Source organism: Stylophora pistillata, chromosome 7, assembly GCF_964205215.1.
Source record: "Stylophora pistillata chromosome 7, jaStyPist1.2, whole genome shotgun sequence".
NCBI classification, from domain to species: domain Eukaryota; kingdom Metazoa; phylum Cnidaria; class Anthozoa; order Scleractinia; family Pocilloporidae; genus Stylophora; species Stylophora pistillata.
Window position 1 is genome coordinate 10,859,503 of NC_142525.1, and position 25,878 is coordinate 10,885,380.

General features: G+C 38.4%; 1 protein-coding gene and 1 pseudogene across 2 annotated transcripts; one reads left to right on the forward strand and one right to left on the reverse strand.

The window, feature by feature from the left end:
• Positions 1-396: 396 nt before the first annotated feature.
• LOC111334858 (uncharacterized) lies at positions 397-11,408 on the reverse strand. Its single transcript, XM_022940674.2, has 9 exons — positions 9,778-11,408; positions 8,616-8,672; positions 7,618-7,992; positions 6,383-6,637; positions 5,365-5,457; positions 4,785-4,877; positions 3,734-3,925; positions 2,742-2,819; positions 397-2,010 (listed from the first exon to the last, which is right to left on the reverse strand). Exons 1-9 carry the CDS (start codon positions 10,370-10,372, stop codon positions 1,856-1,858), a joined length of 1,893 nt encoding a protein of 630 aa, XP_022796409.2. The 5' UTR covers positions 10,373-11,408; the 3' UTR covers positions 397-1,855.
• A 4,757-nt stretch (positions 11,409-16,165) lies between these two features.
• LOC148726587 (uncharacterized) lies at positions 16,166-24,292 on the forward strand (annotated as a pseudogene). Its single transcript, XR_015990087.1, has 16 exons — positions 16,166-16,786; positions 16,892-16,994; positions 17,557-17,777; positions 17,865-17,914; positions 18,395-18,476; positions 18,667-18,837; positions 18,948-19,093; positions 19,411-19,522; positions 20,315-20,398; positions 21,061-21,240; positions 21,476-21,565; positions 21,679-21,750; positions 21,836-21,896; positions 22,478-22,545; positions 22,677-22,867; positions 23,136-24,292. The product of XR_015990087.1 is annotated as an uncharacterized LOC148726587 (transcript).
• Positions 24,293-25,878: the final 1,586 nt, after the last annotated feature.

Consider the following 25,878-nt stretch of genomic DNA (forward strand, 5'->3'; position numbering starts at 1 on the left):
GAATATCGGACGAGGTCTCAATCTGGCTCCGTTTTGTATTTCGGCTCTGTAAGATTTTGGACTCCGTCAGACTTCAGGGTCCGCCTGACTTTCAACATTGTCCGCTCATCAATGAAACTCGACTTGGGATTATGTTCGATTTTGGAAAACCAGTGTTGTTTACATTGCACAACTAGTTGACAAGTACATGACATTTTCAGCAAAAGATTTTGTTAACAGATACCCACCGTGTGAGCAATGGAAAGCTATTTTTGATCGACGCTTGGTCTCGGCGTAAGATGATGGGACGGGGGGAGAGGGGTGGAATTTATCCCTTTCCCTTCCCCTTGAGCGCTACCATACAGTCTGGCATTCTGGAGGACTAATTTTTCTCTCAACTGCGAGGGTCTGGGAAGATTAATTTCAAACTGAATGTTTATTTCCTACAAATGCAGATTAATCGTTACACTTCGAGGTCCCACTTCTAAAGAATCTGGCAAACTGCAAAAATTAAACTTCTTCCTGTCTACCCCAATGGTTTTCTTGATACTGTTAAAAATTCGCATTCCCTCGAAAACAAATGAGTGAAGTAGGTGATGAGATATCCAAATCTTATTTCACAACATATTTCGAACTGAAAAATACTCTATAGAAAGATTAAGAATGACTCTTGAGGCAAACTGCAAAATTGAACCGGGTGTCTTGGCTAGTTTTTATCAGTTTTAAACTCTAGAGTAAAATTTTGCTTTTACGTTAAAAAAGGTGTTCCTTGTTTTTTTTACAGGCACTCGTAGAAGTATTATCATACCTTTAGGAAAGACGAGAAAAATCAGGGCTCAATATTTTGCCTTTCGCCGTAGAAACCGAATATTGACAGACTCAAATTTTGCTAAGTTCTCTTACATTCTGATCTGATAGCTTCACTGTGTGTCAATTAAGTTGACACATTACCTAACTGCACGTGATTTGCAAACAAGGTTTTAACTATATTTACCTACAGAGCTAGCATTCTCTACCTTGGTCAAAATTTGTAGCAAGAAAAATCCTTATATGTACTTTTTGTTGCACGATCTCGATATGTATTCATTTTCAACCGTTTTTTCGTTGTGTCCTGACAACTTTGTCGAGCGTTGAAGCTATCACATCAGATTATCTTTCATTGGGATGATAGAAGTCCTTGAACCAACACTTGCTAATTGGTGGTCAGAATACGCACCCCTGCATGTTGATATTGATCCTGATTGATTCGTAGCTTACATCTGCGTATCTTGGTTTCTGCCCAGTTGTTGATACTGTTCCCTTACTAGAAATCCAGGGGTTTTTAATTCGTACCTTAAAAAATCTCTGGGTAAAATAGGCTTTTTCTTAATAGTCATTGAAAATAGAAGGTTTTTCCACAAATTTCTTTGCAATTTCATCGATAGATCTGTGCCCAGATGTTCAAATAGCTCTTTCTTCTAAGAATTAATGCACCAAAGAAGTTGGTATCTCAGGGATACATACTATTCCCAATTCTAATTGAGTCATGATTACTTTGTGGCGTCAAAAAAAGAACTACAACTAGTAACTAGTGAAAGTGAAAATGCCAAAATTACCGAGAAACAAACATACACAATATAAAATTACCTTCCGACTTTTAGGTTACTTTTTAAAATGACTGTAGGGAATTTCTATTTTAAGATGTATTAGACTTCAATATCAAACTATAAGCCGGGGAAATCGTCGGAAATTTTGATCCTGTGAAGTTCAGCATAACTGAGTTAAGATGCGAATCATCTGTCCTCTGTGGTAAAGGTAAGTCGATTTATCATGTTACAGGATGGTCCAAGAAAACATGAGATATAGATATCTTCGAAAGTGCGTAACATTGAGGAATTTATAGTAGATCGGCAGTGAGAGCCAGCCCGTGTTCACATAGAAAGTCATACAGCTCACCCAATGTTTTTAAGCTGTTTTTCTTGGCCAAGGCATCCAGTGAGTCACTTTTATAACCTTGTTTCCAAGAAGAAGAATCTGGTAAAACAAGATCATCTGAAACAAATGACACAAACATTTCCGTTAATTGTGTCTCACGAAATATGACTTGCTCATTATTTAACGCCCGCTAGATAATAAAGTGGTGTGAGTGACTTACTTTACGACCTACGAGCAGAGATATACTGACGGACCTTTTTAATAAAACAAAAATAACATATCTGCAGTATCGTTTCATTTTTTAATATGGGTCTAAGTTAGGCATTCGCCATATGGAGGTGAGCAGGTGTAAAAGAAGAGACGCCATTATCTGGGGTGATAACACAGGTTGTTCTCTCAATATTTCTTATGAACATAAGAATACCAAGCTTTGTCAGCTATTTATGGGATGTGAAGTTTTTCTTTGTGTTCCCTAAACAAGTCGTGGGTATTGTTTTCTTGGACAACAATCAAAGAAACGACGCAAAGTATGAGGGTGAAAACATGTTATTGCGCAGAGGGGCCTGATCACATGATGCTAGCTGACTCCACAGGTTTGCTGACTTAATAATAGTGATTAAAGAGGAAATTTATTTGTTGACCTGACCGTTTTCCATTGAATGGCAGGTGGAATTTCACAGCAGGAAGCACTCACGTCTTAATAACCTGGATCAACTAAATCCAGGCTGGATTCGAAAAAGTTGTAACCACCATGAAGGAGGATAGCTGAACATGTAACTAGCCCCTGTACAAATGTATTTACTTGTAGGCGTTCCTATCGGGCGACGTTTCCACAAAACTTTACTTACATGTAATTACATATGATAGAATCTCTCTTCCCCTTTCCGGGATCTCCTCGATGGGCAAGTCATCAGGTAACCGAGGACCTGAAAGAAAATATGACGATTAATCGTCCTACTGATAAATCCTGACTTTGATCCAATGGCTTCACGCAAACGTTGAATCGCATTGAAGGCTTGACCATCCAAGTCAAATGATTTGAAACTATGATTTATGGAATTCATGAAACCCCCCCCCCCCCCCCCCCATCCATTACTGGTTTTGATTCTTTGATCACGTGCATGCCTCTCGCTCACGTTTTATTCGCTGCGTTGATTTGATCTTTGAACTTCGCTAATTTTCGCAGCTAATACTCCCCTAAAGCCTGTTGTTAAGCGAAACGGAACAAAATTAGATACACTGTGGTGCGGTTGTTTAGAAATCGTCAACCTCGGCAACGCAACACGGCATACCCATCCTTTTTCTTAACTAGTTGGGCGGGATGATCAGTAGCGCAGTTTTCGTGCCGCCTGTATTTTTTTGTAAACATTTCGATTGTCCACAACTGGTTCAAAACAGAGGTTGTTTGCTGACTAGAAAACAGTGGAATAAATAATGACTGTCTTGACCATGTCAGAAGAATAATTTCTCTTCTTTAAAAATTTCTCCCGCAACCGGATATAGCGTACATTATTTTTTTTTTTTTTTGGTTTATCTTGGCTTTGTTCAAAATACTTCAGTTGCCTTCCTATTCTTACGTTATATTTCATTCAATAGTTCACTAGTCTGTATAGCGTAATCTAACGTTGTAACTCGATAACATGCATTTAAATATAAACTCAAATAATAACAGGAGTATTATTTTGCAAATGAACATGATATGAATAATATCGCAACACGCAACATGCTTTGCAGACTTGACTGTTTTTTTTTTTTTACAAAGCATTGTGGTCCTCATTGCTCAAAAGTCAATTGATAAGTATTAAGAAGGATTTAACAAAATCACGGTAAAATAACAAACCTGTTGTTCCTCTTGGTGTGATCCGCCTTAAGTGATCGAATACGTCCATTCTTTTTAAATTTTTAGCTTTCCTTGCTAGGCCACGGATGACAGTTTTCTCCTTAGAGGTTAGTTTTTCGAGATAATCTTCATCTAACTGGAGCAGTTTTTGTATAATAACTTCAGGACTACTTAAAGATGTCAAAATAGGTTCTACAATGTAATAAAAGGAACGATATAAAAAAAAAAGAGAAAATAAAAAGTATTTATGGTTACAGGATAATTAATTAAGATACTGACATCAAACTCTCTGATTGTTCATGAATTGTTCAACTCTAATAAAAGGCCAAGTGATTCTAAGAGGCCAGATGTTTTTAGTGGCCAAATGCAAGTTTAAGTAACTCAATTGCATAAGAGGGATGAATGAGATTTAAAAGAAGCTTTTTTTATGTGCCATTACAGAAAGCTTTCAAGTTATAGAAAATTGCAAGTTTCAGCCTGACCAAATATGAAATAACAATTTGGTCAGAATCACGTTCATCCGCTGGCTAGGTTAGATTGACAGGAGATATGGAAAAAATTCCATTTCAGAGCTTATTGGAAATTGTTCTTGTTGTTGTTCAGGGGACTCTGACTGTTTGGTTTATTTCGGTTGAAATAAATTGAAAAATAGCACAAAAACGCAAGGGATTAAGGCAGCAATCCCAACCGGGCAAGATAGGCCTATCTTGTCCACTCGGGTAGCCAATCAGTCGTATGTCCATACGGCCATCCCACATATGTCCAGGGCGCGCCATCCCACAGAAAAATTATAGCAAAAACTGACGTTTGTTGGACCAGATGGGCTGACGTGAGCCATCCCGCCCCGCACTCAAACTGCTCTTTTGTACTTCTAAAAAGTGTTGTTGATTGACCCGGTTTGATTGGGCCGGACCTACGTCCTTCCTACTCGGTAAATAAGTACATAGTATTTTATAGTATAACCCATAGCCACTCTCATATAAAGATAACGTCCTCGATTTTCCCAATGGTGACTATTTCCGAGTCAACTATTTAGTTTTATGAGACTAACCTGCATTCATCCACTCTTTTTCCATGTCTTTCAAGGTTTCTAAAGCGTTTCTGAATCTCTTCATTTCCTCCCCCATTTTATAAAATGCATTTCCTAAAAAGAATTGAGGATGCAGTAGTTCTTAGCCTCAAATTCATACCAAAAGTAATGGTCAGATGCATCATAGAACCTACTTTACATTATGTGTGAATCTGGTGGTGCTTGATTTAGCGTGTTTAAGTATGGTTATAGGGGTAGCGCTGTGTAACTGATTTCAATATGTTGTTGTCAATACACAAACAAAAGCTGTTTTTAAACACTTTACATCGCAGAAAGATAACTGTTTTTAAAAGCCAGCAATTTTGATTTTACAACCACTCATGGCCCTTTGCAATGCGAGGTTGTGAAATGAAAAGCGATTAATTTTCCATTGCACAAGAATATCAACCAGTACTGAGCCCTCATCTGGATTGCCTTTTGTTGGTATGGACGCTTCACCTTTGTTCTGCTTTGAAGAAACTTTTGCATTATCAGCGATAGTTAATCAACCAATGTGTTGATTAAATGTAATTCGTTGAAAATGAGTAATTGATCGTATGACCTTCGGAGGGATATGTATCCTGAAAGATTCCCAAATTCTCGATGGCAAGCCTGAAGAAATCGTCAACCTGGTCGAGCCTTTCAATTTTGTCTCCTGAGGAATTGTAAGTAGAAAAAAACGAATTATAAGTTTGGAATTCGGTAAATAAACAGAGAAAGATGTTATTCGGTCTTGTCACTAGCGTAGGAAAAACAAAAACAAATCTAAGTTTTCAACCTCGTCATGGCTTAACTCACCGTGGTGGGTCTGAGCCTGGAGTGCAGTACATGTATATGAGGTTCAATTCCTCATGGCGTAGTACACTTATTTCTTTGCCCCACACTCGGGACAAAAAGGAAAAACAATTTCTCTATAATGTTTGTTATTAATACATTCCTCTATTAATTAACCTGGCTAAATTCAAAAGCATTTATCATGTACCGTTGATAAAGACAAGACTCCAGTTACTTTGTAATTCCGTAGGAGAGGCATCACCTAGGTATATGATAGATCACTGACGAACTAAGGGGTTCTAATTCTATACTGAATTAATGAAAGATTGTTGCCAATATGGAAAAGGCAAAGTTTCCCTTATACATTGCTGCCCATGATAAGCTTTCATGCTCAATCCAGAGGATGCAAAAAGCCTTGCTTTCCTTCACACTTGGTTTGGTGTGAGTAGGAGTTATGCGACATCACAGGTTACGTATGTCGCCATACGTGAGGACTGAAGGATGTTGGAGGAAGTACTCTCAAATCCGGGCTACATTTTTCTAGGCATTCTAGACACCCAACTACCATCAAAGTAAAAGGGCAGTAATGCAATGACTTTATCGTTTTCCTTAGTAACTAACAAAGCAAGGTTTCTAGAACTGGGGTATCAGACAACATTTATGATTACACTACAGATAACTCGGTAAGCCGAGAGGAAGGACACTTAGATTGACAGAACTCAGCGAAAGTGGAGAAAGAACTCTCGGTAGCTCTTACATTTTCTATTAAGCATTATCATTCGGTAAAAACTAACTATCAACTTCACCTTGGTCTAATCGATATTCAGAAGGGGCACTACTCAAGGTCCCTAATCCACTGTCACTCGGTTGCGTGATTTCGCTGAGGGTCTCCTGAAGATTTTCCAAATATTCTTTTACAAGAATATTTCTGGGAGATGGTAAAAACTCTCTCTCTGGAGGAGGATCTTTTGTATTATCTGTGGTCATTTTTCGTTCTTTCAGAAGGTCTGAGTCAGAAGTTGCTCGATCTCTTAATCCTCTCTTTCCTTCAAGTTTCATCCCTAAAAATATGGAAAATAGACACGTATTGATAAATCAAGCAGGTGCGTTCTGACATCAATTTCAAAATAGTGTTGTGATATCAGGCATGAGAATTGGAACCCACAAGGCATGAGAATTGGAACCCACAAAGGAAGTGAAACCCAAGTTATCTACGAAATTACATTTTAGTGCACAACTCAAACTTGCAATTCGATTGACTTTTAATTAGAAACTGTTTTATTGATCCCTTTCAAGTCAACACTAGTACTACTTATTATACAGGACTGTTTTCGCAGAGGACTTTCTGATACCTTTGATATGATCAACTCGAGAGGCCGTCACTACGTAAAGGTAAGGAACAACTTTTTTAACATTTCGATAGATTAAGAACAACAACTCTTTCCCAGCTCGGCCTGTCTGTCGACCAAACAAACACATAAAATAATATTGTGATACAAAGGTATTCTTTAAACCCGCGTTACAGACTAGGCCGAAAAAGAGGAAATGTTCTAAGTCTAAAATTTCAATATCTGCGCATATTTCTTTCTGTAAACACAAAAATCTGGATTTAAAAAATAACTTCTATTTGGGGGTTATGAATAACGTTTGTGCACAAAGAATGCTTATTAAATAATTTGATATAATCAACCCGGCCGTGCACAGTGATGATAGTATTTAGTGCATAATTTCTTGAAGAAGAGACGAATACATGAAGAGAAAACACAAATTCTCTGAAAACTCGTCGGATAACTTCTTCAGCCCCACCTGGCTCGAGAATTTTACCCATCCCTTATCAACACACATATTCGTATCTTCTTGCATTTTCAGTAGCATACGAGGAAAAATATTACATGGATCATAGCCCCCTAGTCTTAATTTGAAAAATCACATCTTCTAGAGACAACAATTTGTCCCATCATTGGAGACAACAAGAGGTGTTATTCATTCACTTTGCACAAGGAGGCACACATAATGGCAGGACTATTAAAGGTTTAATTACCTTCTGTTTCTGATATCAACAAATCCAACATAGCATTCCTATATTCATCCTCGTCGATGTGGACAGTCAACGTCACTTCACCACCTGCCAGTTGCTTTATTTCCTCAGTAACAAGAAACTCATGTAAATTTGTCCGTAGTGTTTCGTCTTGATAACTTTGCCACAACGCGTCAAGAGCGGAATTATTTTCTGCCTGAATTGTAAATCGGGTCGATCCCTCGCTAATCGCACGTAAACAATTTCCAAATGGAAGAACAGCCTCTGTGAAAGCAGCCACAAATGCTTCCATACTGGGACTCCTGCGAAGGACCATCCATGTAGTAACAACCACAGCACCACCAGTAAGATTGCGGAAAGTACAGTGAGGTGTAACAACTATGAAAAGTTTGCAAAACATGGGGTTTACACTAGCCTGTTCCAGTCTGTCTGGTTGTGGATTCGACTGATGAAGCGGGGCTAGGCAAAGGAACGAACCTTGCCTATGGAGAGTTCTCCTTCCCAGAGCCCTAGCCTAATTCCTACTTTCCTGCTTCCTTGCTTATCTCCAATAACTGACAGCCTGAATAAGACTAGATTTGAGGGAATTGTCATCTTCGAAAGTTATACGTTACTGAGAGAGAAGACAAGGAAGCTTACGAATAAAGGGGACGTAGAAGGGCTATTGCCACTAAGAATTCATTTTCGATCATGGGAAAAAAAAAACCTAAAATGGTTATTCAAGGACAGCACTTCGGTTTCACAAAAAAATATAGTTCATACTCAGCAATTTCCAGGTCTATTTGGCAGGGTAGTAGCAAATTCCTCTGTTCTCATCGTTGAATTTAACTTTCTCACAAGGGTGATCATATTGTCCTGAGTTTGCAAATACCACGCAATGACTCTAGTGGCGTGAGCCTCCTGAAAACACGGCTGTGTCAGCGAGTTTTACCGTTTCTGGTTTTACTGGTTCCAAATAAATTGGCTCTGTCTCTCAGACAGATTAAATAACACTCTCTTACCTCCTACTACTCTTTCTCCAATGTTTATTCCACGAGTAAAAACAGAAGCAGCCTGAGCTGAAATGTTGAATAGTTCGATCATTGAATTAAAAGCTATACAGTAGTTTAATCAGGAAGAGAAATGTTGAACAATGATCTATTAAATACTTCTCTTTGCAGACTTTCTATGTACCTGGCTTAGATTTACGGTCAACAGGGCAAATCACTGCTAAATTACTGTTTAACCCCTGAGGAAACAATTAAATCAAATTTCTCATCACCCGTGAATTTGGAAGTAATCGCAAACTTGATAAGGTCTTTATTTTTAAATAAATTCTCCTTGTCGGTGCTATAGCAAATGTATAAAGAAAAGAATGGAGAATATAAATGTTGATGTCAGGGTGTAAAGTGTTACTGATCAGTAGAGGGGTAAAACCTCACTCCTTCCATCTCTTCGCTATCTGTTTCAAGGAATAAAAGGGAAAAAAAAGCTTTTTTTTTTTAATGAACTCTTTTTAATCTTGTTAATTTTTACATGTCTATCCACAGAGGTTGTAAAAGTTAAATGCTATCTGGAACAAATTTACTCCTTGAATTCTCGCCAGCGTCTCGCCGTTTTTTAGAAAGAACACAGAGGAGGCCTTGGGAACGAAATTAATGTTTATTTTCCCGCCATGTTGTCTAAACATATCTTATAAGCACTCTATCAATTCCTTCATGAAGGTGCTAGATGTACCATCATCGATCAAATCGTAAATAACTAAATAAAGAATGTTCGCTCATCTACGCTGGCTGTGAACTTAAAACTAAGCAACAACCTTTGTAAAATCTCACGAATATCATCAACCAGGGTCACACAACCGGCAGCGTAGCCATTTTATCGTGGATGGGCGTCTAAACTTGTATTCGAACTTGACGACTGGTAAAAGTGACTATTTGCTCGTATTAACAATAGAGTCTAGCATGTCATCTTTGCCAGCTTAATTCCTGATTTCACAGCTCTCCACCATTCTCAGATAATCGGTTGAACTGACTTAAGACTGAGATATGGCACATAATTGAATACTAAGGATTCCATGATTTGACTGATAATGTTCGATGTTAAGACCAAAGATCTGGTCGAGGAACGTTAACTTCAAAATTGTTTCGAAAAGAAGGAATTCAGTTGCAAACTATCTCTTACCTCGCGCCCTTCGTTTGTAGTCCTCCCTCTCTTTCCTTTCCCTCTCGGCATCTTCTTCTCGTTTCCTCTTCTCGTCGAAGTCATCCACGAGTCTGCTCAAGTCTGGTTTCTCCACTTCAGTTGCTATGGTTTTCAGGATATTGAGGTTTCCTACTCGCAAATTGTTGTGTTGTTCTAGTTCCGTGAACAATGCATCAATATTCACGATGTGTTCTTCTCTTTCATGAGTTATCAGATTGTGTCTTCGGCAGATTGAAATGAGTCGTTCCACTTCAATGGACCCTTCGAGTGCACCACGTATTTGCTCCAGTAACTTTTTGTAGTCATTTCTTTTAATTTCGAATCTCTCCACCATCCGAATAAGACCCCACTTTTCTATCCCTTTTAAAAGATCCTTCAATACATCAAGACAATCAATTCCTAAGACATTCTTCTCCTCCAGCTTGGTAAGCAACGAACTAACGTCTATGATATCGTCTTCCGAGCCATCAGGAATAAAACGTTTGTAAACAAGTTTCAACAATTCACCTTCAGTTTGCCAATCGATTTCCTTGCTACACTGATGCCAAATTATGAGGTATTCGACCAGTGACATGCTGTTGGTAGGGGGGAACGAAATTACTTCGGCTAAAATCAGTTATCCCTCAGAATCAGGACGAACTTCGCTCCTTTACATCGCAGAGCCGAATTCGGTTGATGCTTTTAAGTTTCGGCTTGGTGGTTATGTTAATTGAACGATAGCGGAACAAATCTCTGATGCGTTAAACCAAAACTTGTTGCTGGAGTCCAAGGGTCGAGCTGATTCTTTGCAGGTCCAGAAAATTTGTCGGCTTTGAAATTTTTTTTCCATCATTTGTCACATTTTCACATTGCAAATCCGGTGATTTTCCATTCCATAAACTGCGGTCGACTTCGTCTTTGTGACTTTTTTTTTCCAGAATTGTTTCTTTATTTTAGAAAATTTACGAAAACGAGCATCGGTAGCCGTAAAATGGCGGAAATCAGTGTCACAAGAAGAGACAAATGAACTTTGACCATGAAAAGTGTAAAAGGAAGCATACTGGTATTAATTTGATACATTTGTGCCGGAGAGACTGAGGTATGGTTGAAGCCTAAAACAGAACCATTTCATTTCATTTCATTAAGAGCTCACAACATTTTTGACTAATATCTTCCTAATATCTTCTCAAGATGTCACCAGGTATGTCTGCTTGCTTCAACGATTTTTCTTTAATGTGTCTATCTCTTGTCGTAAGCCGCAGAGAAAATTAAAAAGAAAGTTACTTTCAACTCGAGGTTATTTTTTAGTTCCTCTTTCCAATTTGCGCGTTTTATGGTCCTCCGACTGGAATTATACGGCCACTTTTTCCAATTTTTTTTTTATTTAATTCGAGAACCTTTGCTGTAACTGCACATAATTTCGGTGTATTTTTAAACCAACTGTCCATAATCTTGGCAACTCTAGCTAATCTTGGCAACTCTAGCTACTGAAACACGAAATTTGTTAAGGATCTGTTTCTTTCCCTGTGAAATTTCGATTTAGAGCCAGAACAGAGACCGACTAAAACTAGAATAACATATCTCAAACTATATGATGATAGGTAGACTTAGGATTCGACAATGAAGATATTCCTAGAAACCTACATGTGTAGACTGAATTTCATTACAGAAACTAATTCCAAACATCAATCAACTTTTATCTTTAGTTTTAAAAGTTACCAATGTAGTTGATGTTCGGTTATTGAAATAACTAAATAAATGAGTTAACTGGAATTGGGGTTTCGGCAACATTTTAGCATGAAACTCATCATTTATTTTATTGATCTGAAAAAAGTAAGTATTGGACCATCTACTAAGGTTTTCACCGGTTTACTATAATAACGAAATTTCATCATCAAGGTTTTACTTTGAATCCACAGTTTTTTCTTTCATTTTTCCACGAATACTGTAACAAGCTGCCAATCAGAAGGCCTACTCATGAGTTGTAGTGTAGCAAGTATCCTAGTGATATTCTTCATGGACAAACTCGAAAATATCGCTCTCTCCTCGAAGCGATTCATCAAACCCTACAAACGATACGAGGACGACATCTATCTAAATACAACTCGTGAAAACACAGCCGACAAACTCCACCAGACGATGAATGATCTGCACCCAAAAATAAAATTCGAGACCGAAAAGCTAACAACCTCTAAAGATGATCTATCACTGTAAACAGTTGCTATCTCTGACAATGGCAAGAGCTCATTTGAATTCTATAAGAAACCCGCCAAAAAAAAATATTTGTCCATCACGCCTCAGCGCTAACCAGGAACTCCAAAATCAACTTTATCCGCAATGAACGACAACGCATACAACAGAGGTGTTCAACACAGATGACATCGCGGAAGCACGACCACGCCTTCGGCAACATCTTACGCACAACGGCTATCCTGAAAACGTTATACTCGAAACCAAACGACCCCGCAGACACCGACATTAACCACAATAACAACAACACTCCAATAAAGATTGGCTGTACTTCAAAATCCGTTTTTTTTTTTCCACGGATCAGACAGAAAGATCACTAAAATCTTCATATTTTTATATCTTTATTTATTTTGCACTATTTGCAAATAATTATTTCTACATTTAAGTACATTAAAAAGGAGAGACATAGGTAAACTAAATTACACAAGTAGTGGAAAGCAAAATGTGCGCAGTGACCAATGAAAGTAGCTTAAGTTTTCGAGTTGGCCACTGCCACAGACAATTAATTGGCATGAACATGTACATTATAGGCATTTACATAACAGTAAAAAAATTAAACAAAAGCAAACTACATTCAGGAACAGATTGAGTATTAAAAATATTCATTTTGTATTGCTTCTAGAAACAATTACAAGAAAGCTTTTTTTTTTAATTCAAAGGGGATAGATTCCCAGATTTTTGAAGCTACAGAAGCAAACGTAGTTGTACCATAGTCATTGCTTGCTCTTGGTCTGTTAATATTAAAATTAGTCGCAAATCTGGTATTGTGGGTATGAATCTCAGACGCTAGTGTAAGAGTTCCAGAAAAAATTGCTGGGATGTTTGTGGGGTCATTTTTAATTTTATGTATAAAGAGAGCTAATTTAAATTTATGTGTTTTGGAGTGTGAGGATTTGCAAAAGGTTGGAATAGGGCATAGCATTATCTCTGCTAGGAAAAAAGAATATGCTGCGTACACATTTATTCTGTTTTGTTTTGACCTTCTGTAACCTAGTTTTACTGGCACTACCCCAGCTTATAATACCATAAGTTACACATGGATAAATGAAGGAATAATACAACTGTTTTAGAGTGTGAACCCATAAAGCTTACACTATATCCACCAAGCCTATATACGCCGGTATCCATCAAGAGAGACAAACCGGAATGTAAACGCACCATCTCCCCTAAAAGAGGAAATGTCCATTAATTTCAGTCCTATTTGTAGGAGGATCCTTGCTTCTCCAGATCCTCAACCTTTAAAAGTAAAATATCTTGAGACCAATTCCTTATAACAATGTTTAGTCTGGGTGAACACCATGCACCATTTAAATCTTGAGACTGAGTATTCAATGCCATCCAAATAACATTACATGTTACAATGGGGTGACTGCAACAGAATTATGTAATTACACAATTCTAAACAAAGTCAGGTCAGAGACTTGTCTGCGAAACATTTTGAGGGCTCAAGGTACAAAGATAGGTTCTTCCAGTTGACATAGCCTTTTCTACTAATATTGTTACTCTGTAATTAAGACAATATGAAAACGCAAATTACTGGAAAACAATGTTTTCAATGTCCACTCAATCAGCATATTTTCTGGCTCAAAACCACTGCTGACGCAGGCTTCTTATCAGCTAACCCACGTGAAGCCCCCGTGTTATGCTTAGCTTTGAACCCGTGGTACACTGCACCCGACACCGCATTCGAATATGGGCAATTCATTTGGCTGCTCAAATGTTTACTGGCGTAAGCGCAACTGATTTCTTAGTGACACACATAAGCACACATGCGCATTATCCTCTCCTTTCCCCTTAAGCGTTTCCCTCTGCATTATTAATGCCAAGTTTTGAGCCCACAATTCAACTGTGCTTACTGGCGGTCGTGCGGTCACGTGAAAACCAAATTTTGCAGCTTGATGGGTTACCAATTTTTATAATAATACTGCTTTGCTGGGGCGCTGCAAGCTCCGCTATTAACTTCATTTCATAGAAAGGGGAGGCGACAAGGTCTAGGACCGACACAACTTGCAAAGCGGTCAATTTACGGGCTTCTGAGCGGGCTCTCTAAGCCACGCAGGCCGCTCAAACCCTTTACTTGCGAAATGCGGTCTAGCAACTAACTCCTGCTGATGCTTTTTGTCCAACGGTTTCAGCATTTTTATCGGACTGCATACTATGAATATGCTCTTTTCTTTTACCTGTAAGTTGATTTTGCCTTGGCGAGGCCCGTTTGAGGATGCGATGAACTTCGAAAAACAAATTTGAACTTAGGTTGGAAATGTCTTCGGAAAGTGTAATAATAGCCTTTTAAAAAAAAAATGGCGCAAATGAAACACCTCCACGAAATTTGCTTCAGGTCACTTTAGATAAAAAGTTCGTCGAGGAAAGTGATTTTAATTTGTCAAACATTTCATCTACCACGCCTAGTTATTTAGGTGGGGGGAAGATTCAATTGCCACCATTCTCGCTGCATTTTTTAAGGAAACTTTCCGCCACACTGTTGACAAGTGTACCACGTTTTTGATCTAGTAAATGCGTGTACATGAAGATTTTGGAGCAACGCGACTAGCAAAATTTAAGCTTTTACTAACCGTAAGTGCAACTTGTGGTTAAACGACTTATATAGTCACCGGAAAAATGTATTTATTCGCCAGCAAAGTGTTTCACTATCATCATTTGAAACGTGGCACTCTGTTTCTGCATAAAGAACGACAAAGAAAATCCTTGAAAAGTATTTGTTTAATTTTGCGAATGTCACAGTGCAAAGGGCCGCCAAAAAACCACGCTGCAGAGATCAGCCGAGCCGAGATCGATAAATTTATTGATAAAAGTATTGATCTGCTTTAGCTACAAGCAAAATTTTCAGTCCAAATAAACCTTTGGAAACGGGAGCAGAGATTAATTTATTATCTGAGGGAACTCCCTATGGGAGCCAGTAAACTTTGTTTCTTTTGGTATTATTAAAAATCAACCAACACTAAGCATATCTTGAAAATTAAAATAAGTTGAAACAGCTCCTAAAGTTATTCATCCTAAAAAACCAATTATCGATAAGATAAAGGCTGATAGTTTCTAAAGAAACTGTTTGGCGCTGCGTCGGTGGGGGTAATGAAACAATTTGAATGTATCAACAAAGTTGAAATGGTAAATTGGCCACCGTTACGGTTATAAAAGCTGACGTTTCGAACGATAGCCCTTCGTCGGAGCGAATAGAGGAATTGTGGGTTGTGTGTGCTTTTAAAGGCAGAATATGGAGCTAAGTGATTGGTGGGAACATGGCAACGAGAAAAACACGAATAAATTAGTGGAATGAAAAGCGTTCGTTGATACCTGTGGGAGTTAGACTGCCGGTTTGAAAGATGAGTCTTTGTTCAAGAGTTTTGCGGCTTTCCATGCTACCTAAGTGTAAGGAAAGACCGCAGATTGCTATATGTTGCTTAGAACGATTGGGTAAATTAAAATGTCTAGCGACTGGTTTCGATGTGTCCTTGTCATTCCTCTCCACGTCGCGAAGGTGTTCTCGGAATCTGTCACCTAGTCTTCTACCTGTTTCGCCGATGTAAATGTGATGTGATGTAAATGTGATGTGATGACTCTGATTTCCACCACAAATCAGAGTCAATGTGCCAGTTTTTCGATAAACGTGGTTACCCTGATTCTGTCGTTCAAGCGGGTTACCACCGCGCCCAACTTATTGATCGACATTCAGCACTACAAACGTCGCATAAGGAAGATTCCGATCGCATCCCATTCACTCTCACGTTTCACCCTCACAACCACTCAGTTAAATCCATCATTCTTAAAAACTTTAAATTACTTCAAAACGATCCAGAGACAAGCAGTATCTTTTCGCAGCCTGCGCTCATTTCATTCAAACGCGACAAAAACATAGGCAATTCTTTGGTCAGAAGTTCTTTTCAGACTAATGACCAACCAGGCACTTTTAAATGCGCTCGTGCACGATGCAGAACGTGTCCTTTCATTCGCAACACTTAGAAAATATCGGGACCCAAACGATCCATTAAGATCACCGATCACTTCACGTGCACCTCCGCCAATGTAATCTATTGCATAACTTGCACTTATTGCAAAAAGATTTACATCGGCGAAACAGGCAGAGGACTAGGTGACCGATTCCGAGAACACCTTCGCGACGTGGAGAGGCACCCTACTTACACAATCTAAATGGCTAACACCCACCTAATCTAAATTTAGATCAGTGGGTTCAAGCCGTGTCAAATGATCATCTAAGTCTTCCCAGTAGCTTATTAAATATGCATAAACATTTCGACCAATCAAATCCCTCACTCATCGGTGAACAAGCCAAGGTGCTCGCTGCGAAATGCGTCGGTTAAAGCCCGTCTTCCTTGATGTGAAGAATATTGGGCGCGATGGAAAGAAAACCACTGTATCGATTCCGCTGAGAGTGGATCTTGGTAAGCAGCCTCATAAGAGTACGGAGGAAAATAGTCAGGACACCAACAGTCTAGTAGAACAAGATGTCCCTCTTGACGATCTCGACAAGCAGGAACTCTCAACTCAACAGCAAAATCGTGTTTTGAGTATCTCTGCTAACTGGGAAAAGGTACGGGAAAAGTTGCTGAACTCATACATCGAAGAACAGCATCTTCCAGACAAGATAAACTGTGTGAACTGTCAAAAGAGTATCGCTACAACACGATGTGAATACTGTGGCCCTCGCCAGTACTTCTGTGTTGAATGTGCACGAGCTCTACATGTCAATCGAAACAAGTTTCATGTACTTGAGCAATGGAAGGTGTGTATGAATATTTTGGGGCCGGTTGTATTCTAGCTACTTTTAGTGTAACATATCTGGTTAAACTGTACTTTTATCTACTTCTTACCTTTTTTATTTTATTAGGATGGGGTATTTTCTCCTTTGTATGCAGATGAGGCAACTGTCAGCTATGGCCATACGTGCAGAACCGCAACAGTAAAGCTGTTCAGACTTCTGGATGCCTCAGGTCAGCTCATTTCATTTATAGTGGTTAGAAAATACTAGAATGGTTTTAAAACGAAGCGTTCTTTTTCAATTTTATCTGCTCCTTCGTCACATTTTCCTGCCGCTTGCCTAAAATCAAGAACTCTGATGATAATGATACGATATTTAAATTCTCTCAATATGTCAGGGCCCATAATTGGCTGTCCAATAATTTCTAAGTATTGGACCGGGTAATTTCCTGAATGATTCCACATGCAATTAAGTTTTGTAATGATATGGCTTGCCATTAAGTCCAAAGAGAAACAATAAACTTGGCTTGCATCTATCTGTAAGAGCCTTTTCTGTCGTACTGGGAGAATATTGGCCCTTGGACTTTTATGTACAGACCTCGCTGCACTTGGTTTGTACTTCCAAGACCTCGGGCCAACATTCTCCTAGTATGGCCCTCGGGGTTGGTTAAGGTGTCTGCATGGCCCTCAACAAAGTAAGAGGTATGTAAAGCTGTATGTAATGTTTTTTTTTTGTTTGTTTGTTTTGTTTACTTAACTTCATAAGTTGTTCATTTATTTTTTTATGAATGTCAGGAAATCATCACCTCAAATATGTACAAGTGTGTGATTGTGAGCCGCATGCTGTCACACTCTTGAAATGTCAGTTCTGGCCAGAGTCACCAGCAAATCCCACCACAGGTTTCAGCTTCAAACTGATGGAGTTTGTGGAGAAGGTCTTTCTTCATTGTCAAGTGTCCCTGCTAAACATCACTTAAGTGATCACAGAACTCAATCCTCAGCTACAACCAACACATGTAGGTTCGCTTGCAAAGAGTCTTTTTGAGACATATGACCAGACTTTTTTTAATTGATTGATTTTGGTTGGACGGTATGTTTTTTAGGTGAGCTCAATTTACAGTATCCTTAATTCAGAATGCTTTGAAGAATTCAGGTATGTGTGGTTATAGGTTGAGAGTATCAAAGCTGCTTATTTGTGGACGTACAAGGTCTACTAAGGTATTATTGAAATTGGAAGTAATAAAATTATTACTACTATTATTATTGTTGTTGTTCTTGTTATATTATTATTATTATTAATTAATATTATTATTATTATTATTAGTAGTAGTAGTAGTAGTAGTAATAGTAGAGGCAGTCACAATATGATTTACAAGTGCTTCTTTATATAATTATTATATTTCTTTATTTATTATTTAGTTGCCCAGCTTAAATATATAGCTGTCAAACTCATGCTTTGCTTTTGTCGCTTTTGTGTTCATATGATTCAAAGATACATTGACTGTTTGTTTTAAGGTGAAGATTCCATTTACATTAATTTACAAGACATATTTCTTGCTGTACATGTACATCTACTGACTTGCTGTAAGAAAAGAATTAGTCCTAATTGACATTTTGTTGTTTTCATGTGAAGGTATTTCATGCATCAGTACAAGCATTGTACAAACTACAATGCAAATTTGTACAATGGAGCTTGGTGTCCTATATGTCCAAGGGTAACTATACATTGTAATTTGTTCTGAAGAGTAGCTTGCACTTGAGGAATATCATTATGGCATTCATTTTGGGGCACACAAAATGCACTCATCTTTAGACTAGTGCTGTAGTTCTGCAGTATTCATTTTAAGTTGTTGTTGCTGTTCTTTTTTATATCTATTTTTCTCTTTTCCCCTCTCTTTTGAATAGGATGATGGTGTACTCATTGAAAGCATGGATGGGTGCTTTGGATTGTGTAGAAAAAAGGACAAAGGGCATGATTTAGGAACACCCAAACATGGAACACTCCTATTTGCAGACCAGGATGATGTTGACAATTTTGTCAACAGTTATGGCAAAGCTGGAGCAGACATGGAACAGGTCTGTATATAAGGTGATGCAATGCTCAAATGTTAATTTGAGAACTGTATGATTTTCCTTTTGGCCCTTTGAATTCAAGATTTTCTGTTTTTGTCCCTTTTTTATCACAGAACTGCAGTAAGTTCCATGCCGGAGAGGTTCTTTCAGCTTTAAGATCAAAAGGCAAAAACAAACTCTTTGATGAGAAAGGTGTCTTTGGGCGAGTATGCAGACATGACTTTCCTAAAGGATTCCTTAACATAAAGCATGGTGAAAGGTATGGAGTATAATTTTATGTAAATACATTTTACCTAATGTTGTGCTCAATCCTACATGTATTGTCTTTTAGAATTACATGATAGAGCCATGATTATTATGAATTTGTCAAGCTGACAATTAGCACACTTGTATATACAATGCAGGAGCATCCCATGATTTTTTACACTAATTGCATCATCATTGTATAACTTTGTTTTAAATTTGAATGTCATATTATAGGAAATATATTAAATTTGTCTTAGATTTTGTGTAAAAAGATTTAAAAGAAAAAATTGGTTATTGATTCACCTTTTCAACAATCTTTTCTCTCTACAGAATATCATACTCTGTTTATGAGTTTTAGAGGCTTAGAAGTCTTAATGAGAGCACCAGAAGCAGAGTAATCATCATGTATGACATCGCTTGTCTATTAGCACACCATTTGAAGGTAAGTAAATTTTTTGAACATGACTGTGCAGGAGGCTAAATGGTAATTCTAAAGTGGTATTTAATTTTGTAGAACTGTCCAAAGTATTTTCTATTAAATTTGGGATGAAATAAAATAATTTATTACACAACTCGGGAAGTCAGAGGGCCAATAACTAAAATCAACCAATCAAAATGCTCTATTGCCGGTCAATATTCTCTCAGTATTGGAACAGGCACTTGGGTCCCTTTGAACTTCAGTCGAAGTTTGAACTTATTAACCAAGCTTGCTCGGGACCGTACTGGAAGAATATCGGCCCTCATTCTTTTTTGTACAGACCTCGCTGCGCTCGGTCTGTACTTTCAAGACCTCAGGCCGATATTCTCCCAGTACGGCCCTCGCGCTTGGTTAATGAGATATATTTATTGGAACAGTCTGGAATTATGTGAATTGTGGGAATTAAATGAAGATGTAATCGACAGAGTTATGAATTGAATTTTGAGCAGTTGGCTCAATCAAATAAAACTTCATTTTTGCAGCTCACATTAGTCCATTGCCTGTTTCATCACTTCCTCTCGTGGGTACTGGTTTGCTCCCAACATATGGCGGTTCATAGCTCAGTGGATAGAGCATTGTAATGACAATGTCATGGGCTGAAATCCCAATGGGGCCAGATTCGTTTCTTTGTGTTTGGTTAAATTCCCATTATTGCTTACATTTAAATTGCATGAATATCTGTGAGGTTCACATCTTAACTTCAGAATAGTTTGTTACTTCTTACACAATTTTCATTTACATGATTATATTTGTTAGTGTTCATCTCAGGAAAGCCTCTTGGAAGGTGTTGATGTTGCCATACCCATATTCCATTGCTATGGGCACAAGGCATCATGCCAGGTTGGTAATTATATATCAGTTTGACGGTAAATGGCCTGGTGACAATGTGAAGAAATGTGTGGCAATACCACAACATTGGTTAAATACAGTTGTAATTATAATAAACATCCCACGCTTATACCAATGGGTGAGCAGTGTGGGATCAGAAATCTGACAGCAGTTTCCAAAATCAAAAGCAAATGATCTCCAAGGGTCAGCTTAGCAAGCGAGGTAAAATTTTTAAGCACATGTACAAGTTCCTTTTAAAAGAGTGGCCACCCTACATAAACCTATCAGCTTCGGAAAAGACCACCGGCCAGTGAACCTTTACTCAAGGTTTATTTTACCTAAATTGAAAATTAAAATTTTTGAGTATATAGCATGCAGTGTAGGTGGTTTTAGTGGTTGTTATCTTTTGAGTGTTTGTTTTACTGGAAAGTTGGGGCGAGAATGCAATGCGGGAGGAGGTCTCACGCCTATTGGCTTGGTAAACATATTTTTGCTCTAACTCTCCACTGTTTTCCTAATTCAAGATGGTGCTTTGAACACTCGATTTGGAAATATTCATTCACACTGCTAAAATCTGCCTACACTGCAGGCTAGTACATGTATTTGCAAACTATCTCATGCAAGGTCCATGCCATATTGATTCTTAGGTTTATCTTCAATGTGATTGTCTGTAGATCCAATACAGTCCAAGAAGGATCAAGGGAACTGGATTGACAGATGGTGAAGGGGTGGAAGGTTATGGTCCTTTCTGCGTAGGTTTTCCTCTGTTACTAAAGAAATGAGTGCTCACAAGAGGACAGATGTTTTGACTGATGGGCTTCTTCACTATGCCCAACATTTGTATCACAAATTTGGTATGGTTAATTTTATTGAACACATACCTTTCACGTTTCTGTAGGTTTTGCTGAAAAGTAAAAGATATATCAACTATTGACCAGAACTTTAGCTGGACAGCTTTATCTACCCTGTGTTTTCTGTCGTATAAGTTGCAATTATTCATGTTTTCAATAAGGACGTGTGTTAAGATGTAAGTCGTGGTTGATTACTTTCATAATCACACATTAAACTGATTCCTTTCAATGTTCACAGGTGTTACTCTAAAAGCAAAGTTTGCTAGGGCAGAAACTCTTCTACATGATGTAAGTGCAAAGCTTGAGGAACTCACTGAAAAACTTCCAGGTATACATTTTAAACTTTTTTTTTTACTCATTGCATTGAAAAACAGCACAATGACTTACATGCATGCGTTTCTGCCCGATTATTGCAATACAATTTGTATTTACCTGTACTAGGTTGTTATGATGATGATGTGATACAAGAGTGGCAAAAGGAAGAAGTGGAAGCGCTGAAACCAAAAGAACACGGTAGTTTTATTCCTCAGCAATTATTACAAATCAGTAGGGAAAACAGTTTTTTTGTATTCACTAATACATTATTAATCTGTCACAGGATTAACACTGCAGTGGGACGAATCATATGTCAGCTTGCTCCTTATGTCTAAAAAACTCAGGTAAATAGTGTGGAAGTACCACCTACCAAATTCATGATTTACATTATAGCGAGTACCTGAGCTTTTCGAAAGTGATTAATGTTGTAAAAGGCGCAATTCTTACCTAACCAATCGTTGTGGTAGACTACGTGAAACTAATCTTTTAGTTGATTCATGGCATTAGCTATAATCCTTTGTGACTTCGGCTTGAATAGAGATGTTTTGTAGAGCTTTCTTCAGTCAAACCCAGTCTGGTCAAGTCAGGTAAAAAAACTAGTCAGCTCAGTGGTACTTAATAAATATACTTTGGAGCCAACTTTGTTGTTGTTAGTCATTGCTGCGAGGATAGTCAACAGCCGTAAGTAGATCTCGGCCTTCCTGCAGCCAGCGAGTGCCCCCAGGAAAACCTTTTCCCAGAAGAAGTTTATCGAGTTGTCCCCCGTCCGTCCGTTTATTTGTGGAGGCAAAAACCCGTTTTCACAATAATATAACAAACGTATTCGTACTTCCCTTTCTTTCCACCTTAGCTGATATAATTACTCAGTATTAAACTGAACATATCTTGTACTTATCTCCACCCACTTAATTTTTTTTTTTTTCAGAAATGAATTGAACTATGTACAAGATGAAGATGAAGGGAAGGTAAAAGATGTTGAAAAGAAAATCAAGCGTTAAGTCATAAAGATGCAAATTTCTTCCTTGCAGCAACGACTGCAATAATCAGGTTCTGCAGAGAGAGAATTAGGGGTGCCAAATTAAAGACAGATAATAATTCTCTCTAACTTGCATTTATTGTACATAGGAACGAGAAGGCCATAGTGTAGCCATGGAAAAGAAGCATCACATCAAAGAAAGATGGTCCGATTTGTCCCGTGTGTTTGTAACCGTAAAGTCACGCCTCTACGAGAAGAGAAAGAGCGAACTCTTGTTGAAGTTACATTGTATGGCATCCGAAAGATGTTTCTTGGTGGAATTGAAGCGAAAATATGCTGGTAATAAACTGAAGAAATTGCTATGTAAAATATTCAGTAGCATGTTTATTTTGGTGATCATGGTCTGCAGTAATTCCGTCGTTATGTTATTGCGTATGCCAGTTGTATTTAACTTCGAGGCTAGGCATTGTACTGCGATTATTTGAGAAGGGGTATGAGGGCTAAATTTTCCCAGTTTCCAAGTCTTACACATTTACATTTTTCCGTCTTATCCATAAAACTGCCACTGCATTGCGTCTTTAGTTATTGTGACCTTTTTAATTTTCAGATGGCCAAGCAATTGCCATAAAGCTCGCAAAGCAGATCGACAAAGTCGTGAAGTCCATCCACAAAACTTTGTCTGAAGTAAATGGGTATCTTCTAAATGATGTACCCCAAATTCTTTATGACGATGCTAAGGATCCAAGGAGCAGCTTTTACTCTGAAGTCCAAGAGGAAGGGGACACCGTTCCTGCTCTTGTTAGGAGGCAGATAATTGACCTTTTCTGCTTACACAACAGGTGTCAGGAAGAGCTTGAGCTGTTAAAAGAGGAAATGAATCGCTTCGGCTCTTTTCTCCAAAACGAAATCAGGCTTATAGACGAATCAGTGGAAGCGCTTCTACCTCTCACTGATGACCCTCTTCATGCAGGAATAATAGCTTGCCTTAAAAAAAAACGGATGATTCACTGTAATCACATGTCCTCGTTGCTGCTTTTGTGGGGTGGTATCTTGGATTCCCCTCAACCTATTGATCATGCTGAGGTAGCAAAAACCTATGCTCATTTGAGTGGTATCGACTATCTTCCAGATGACGAGAAATCAGACGAATCGATGATGGAGGAAGATGTGGACGATGAGGCCTTTATGTTGGAACTATCATCAGACAGCGAATTATCTGATGATGAATAAAGCTCATTTTGTCTCTGGTGCTTGCCAAAACCATACAGAAACAGCCGTTGTTTTGTTTATGTGCGAGCGCTAAGAGCGGGTAAACTTCTCGGAAAACCCAATAAATATCAATTTATTTTATTAGCTTCGCCAACCGCCAGGGACATCGCAACAGCTTGCGCCAATTAGTGCGGGCCCAGTAAACCCACCCATCCCACCCCAGGGGAGGACATCCACTGACACAGTAATCTCGTGCGTGGGAAATTAACGTCTCCTACCCCCAACCCTGCAGGAGACGGGACCTCCATTTATTCGTCCCTATCCGAGAAGACTAGAATATCTAACCATTTCTTGATTTTATAGAAAGGTAGCAAATTCTTCTCAATTATTTGAAGACCTTGCGTGTTGGCCCGGCCGGGGCTCGAACCCTCGACCTCCCGCACAACAGTCAAGCGCTCTATCCATTGGGCCAACTGGGCGGCTATACATCGTGTAGGATTGTAATGACTGGCTAATCATCACAATATGTTTTAATAAATTCTCACCGTTGCCAAATTTCATCTTGGTGGTGATTCGTTGCAGTTTTACGTTATTAGGACTATACATAACATGTGTAGAGGGCATATTTTATACGCTAATCGGTGCCGAAGCTCCCTTAATTAACGGACACTCGTAAGTGGACAGCTCTTCGTAGCCACCTAGTCAAAACCCCGTTCTATTAGACTCCCATCCAGACTCTGTTAGGTTCTGATATGATTGAAAATCATGTTTGTATGGATTGGAGTTCACTGGAAGTACAATTGTAGGCGTGGAAAAGATGTCGGACCATGAGTCACCGTTGTCATGCAATTTTGAGAGGTCCACCATTGTCGAACAAAAACAGTCATCTTTGTCGATCTGTACCAAAGGGAATGATAGATAAACAGAGATTAGCAAGTGTGGGGTGGGCGCCTCGAATATCTGCATAAACTCTGTATTTTAATTATCGCTTTATATAACTTAGGTTTGAATACTCTAGTTGATGAGCCAAATACTGAACTCGGTCGTCGTCCTTTCGTCCATTGTCAATTCGGACCATCCTTACTGAACTGAAATGACGGTTTTTGAGAGTTGCATAGTTTACGTAACCATCACCCGTCCAACAAAATTTTTTAGTTTTTAATTTCAAACTTCATTTGTATCGTTGATCTTATCCATAGAATTCATGCGGTTTTATCTATTTATTAATTTTTAAATTGTTAATGTAAATTGTTTCGATAACAGCTGGTCCACATCAGCTATTTTTAGCTGCCTTAATTCAACCTTCTATACCAAATAAAGTGTATGTATGTAGATATACCCATGCACCTCCTATCATTCTTAGATGGCAATGGATCTCATTATGTAACCTTGCTATACAGTGTTTAGGCAAAACATATCTGGGTGACATCCATGAAATAGTCAATATGTGCCACATAATTTCCAATTTCTGTTATGTATGATATCAAGTAAAATATATCAGTATACGTCCTTTGTGAGGCCATAACGAAATTGACACACCCGTAACGAAATTAGCACGTGCCGGAATTACTGAGGAAAAGTTATAAGTTGTAATTATTTCAGGCGACTTAACGGATTATGTTGTTAAAATGGTAAACAGGCAGTCAGCGCTACTCTGTAAACGTGTTATGCAAATTGCGCAGAGGTTTAACGCGATCAATTGCTAACTCTGGATCTTCGCTTTATTCGTTATGTTGTCGTGTTAATGTACATCAAGTAGCAAATCAACCACAAGTCACACACGACGTCGATCGTCCTCCAACCTCCATGATACTAGACTATTTCTTAAAAAATATCATTTTCCTGGCGAAGGTAATGTTCAGTAATAGTTTTTATCGACTGATTTCTTCATAAAATTGTTCTAAAGGTCTTTTTTTGTCCTTTTCTAGATAGTCCAGTAGTCAGGTTTAGCACATGATTTCGTTATAGCATATAACTACCGTATTCCTCTCCAGTGTTCACAATTGTGTGTACGGACGTATATGTTTAAAGACTATTTTTGACGGTGAATTCATGTTTCTGCAAGAAGATATCATAACAGCTATTTAGTGTGGGTTGGCTAACCATGTGAAGTTTTTCTAAATTCTTTTAACGAGATTAGC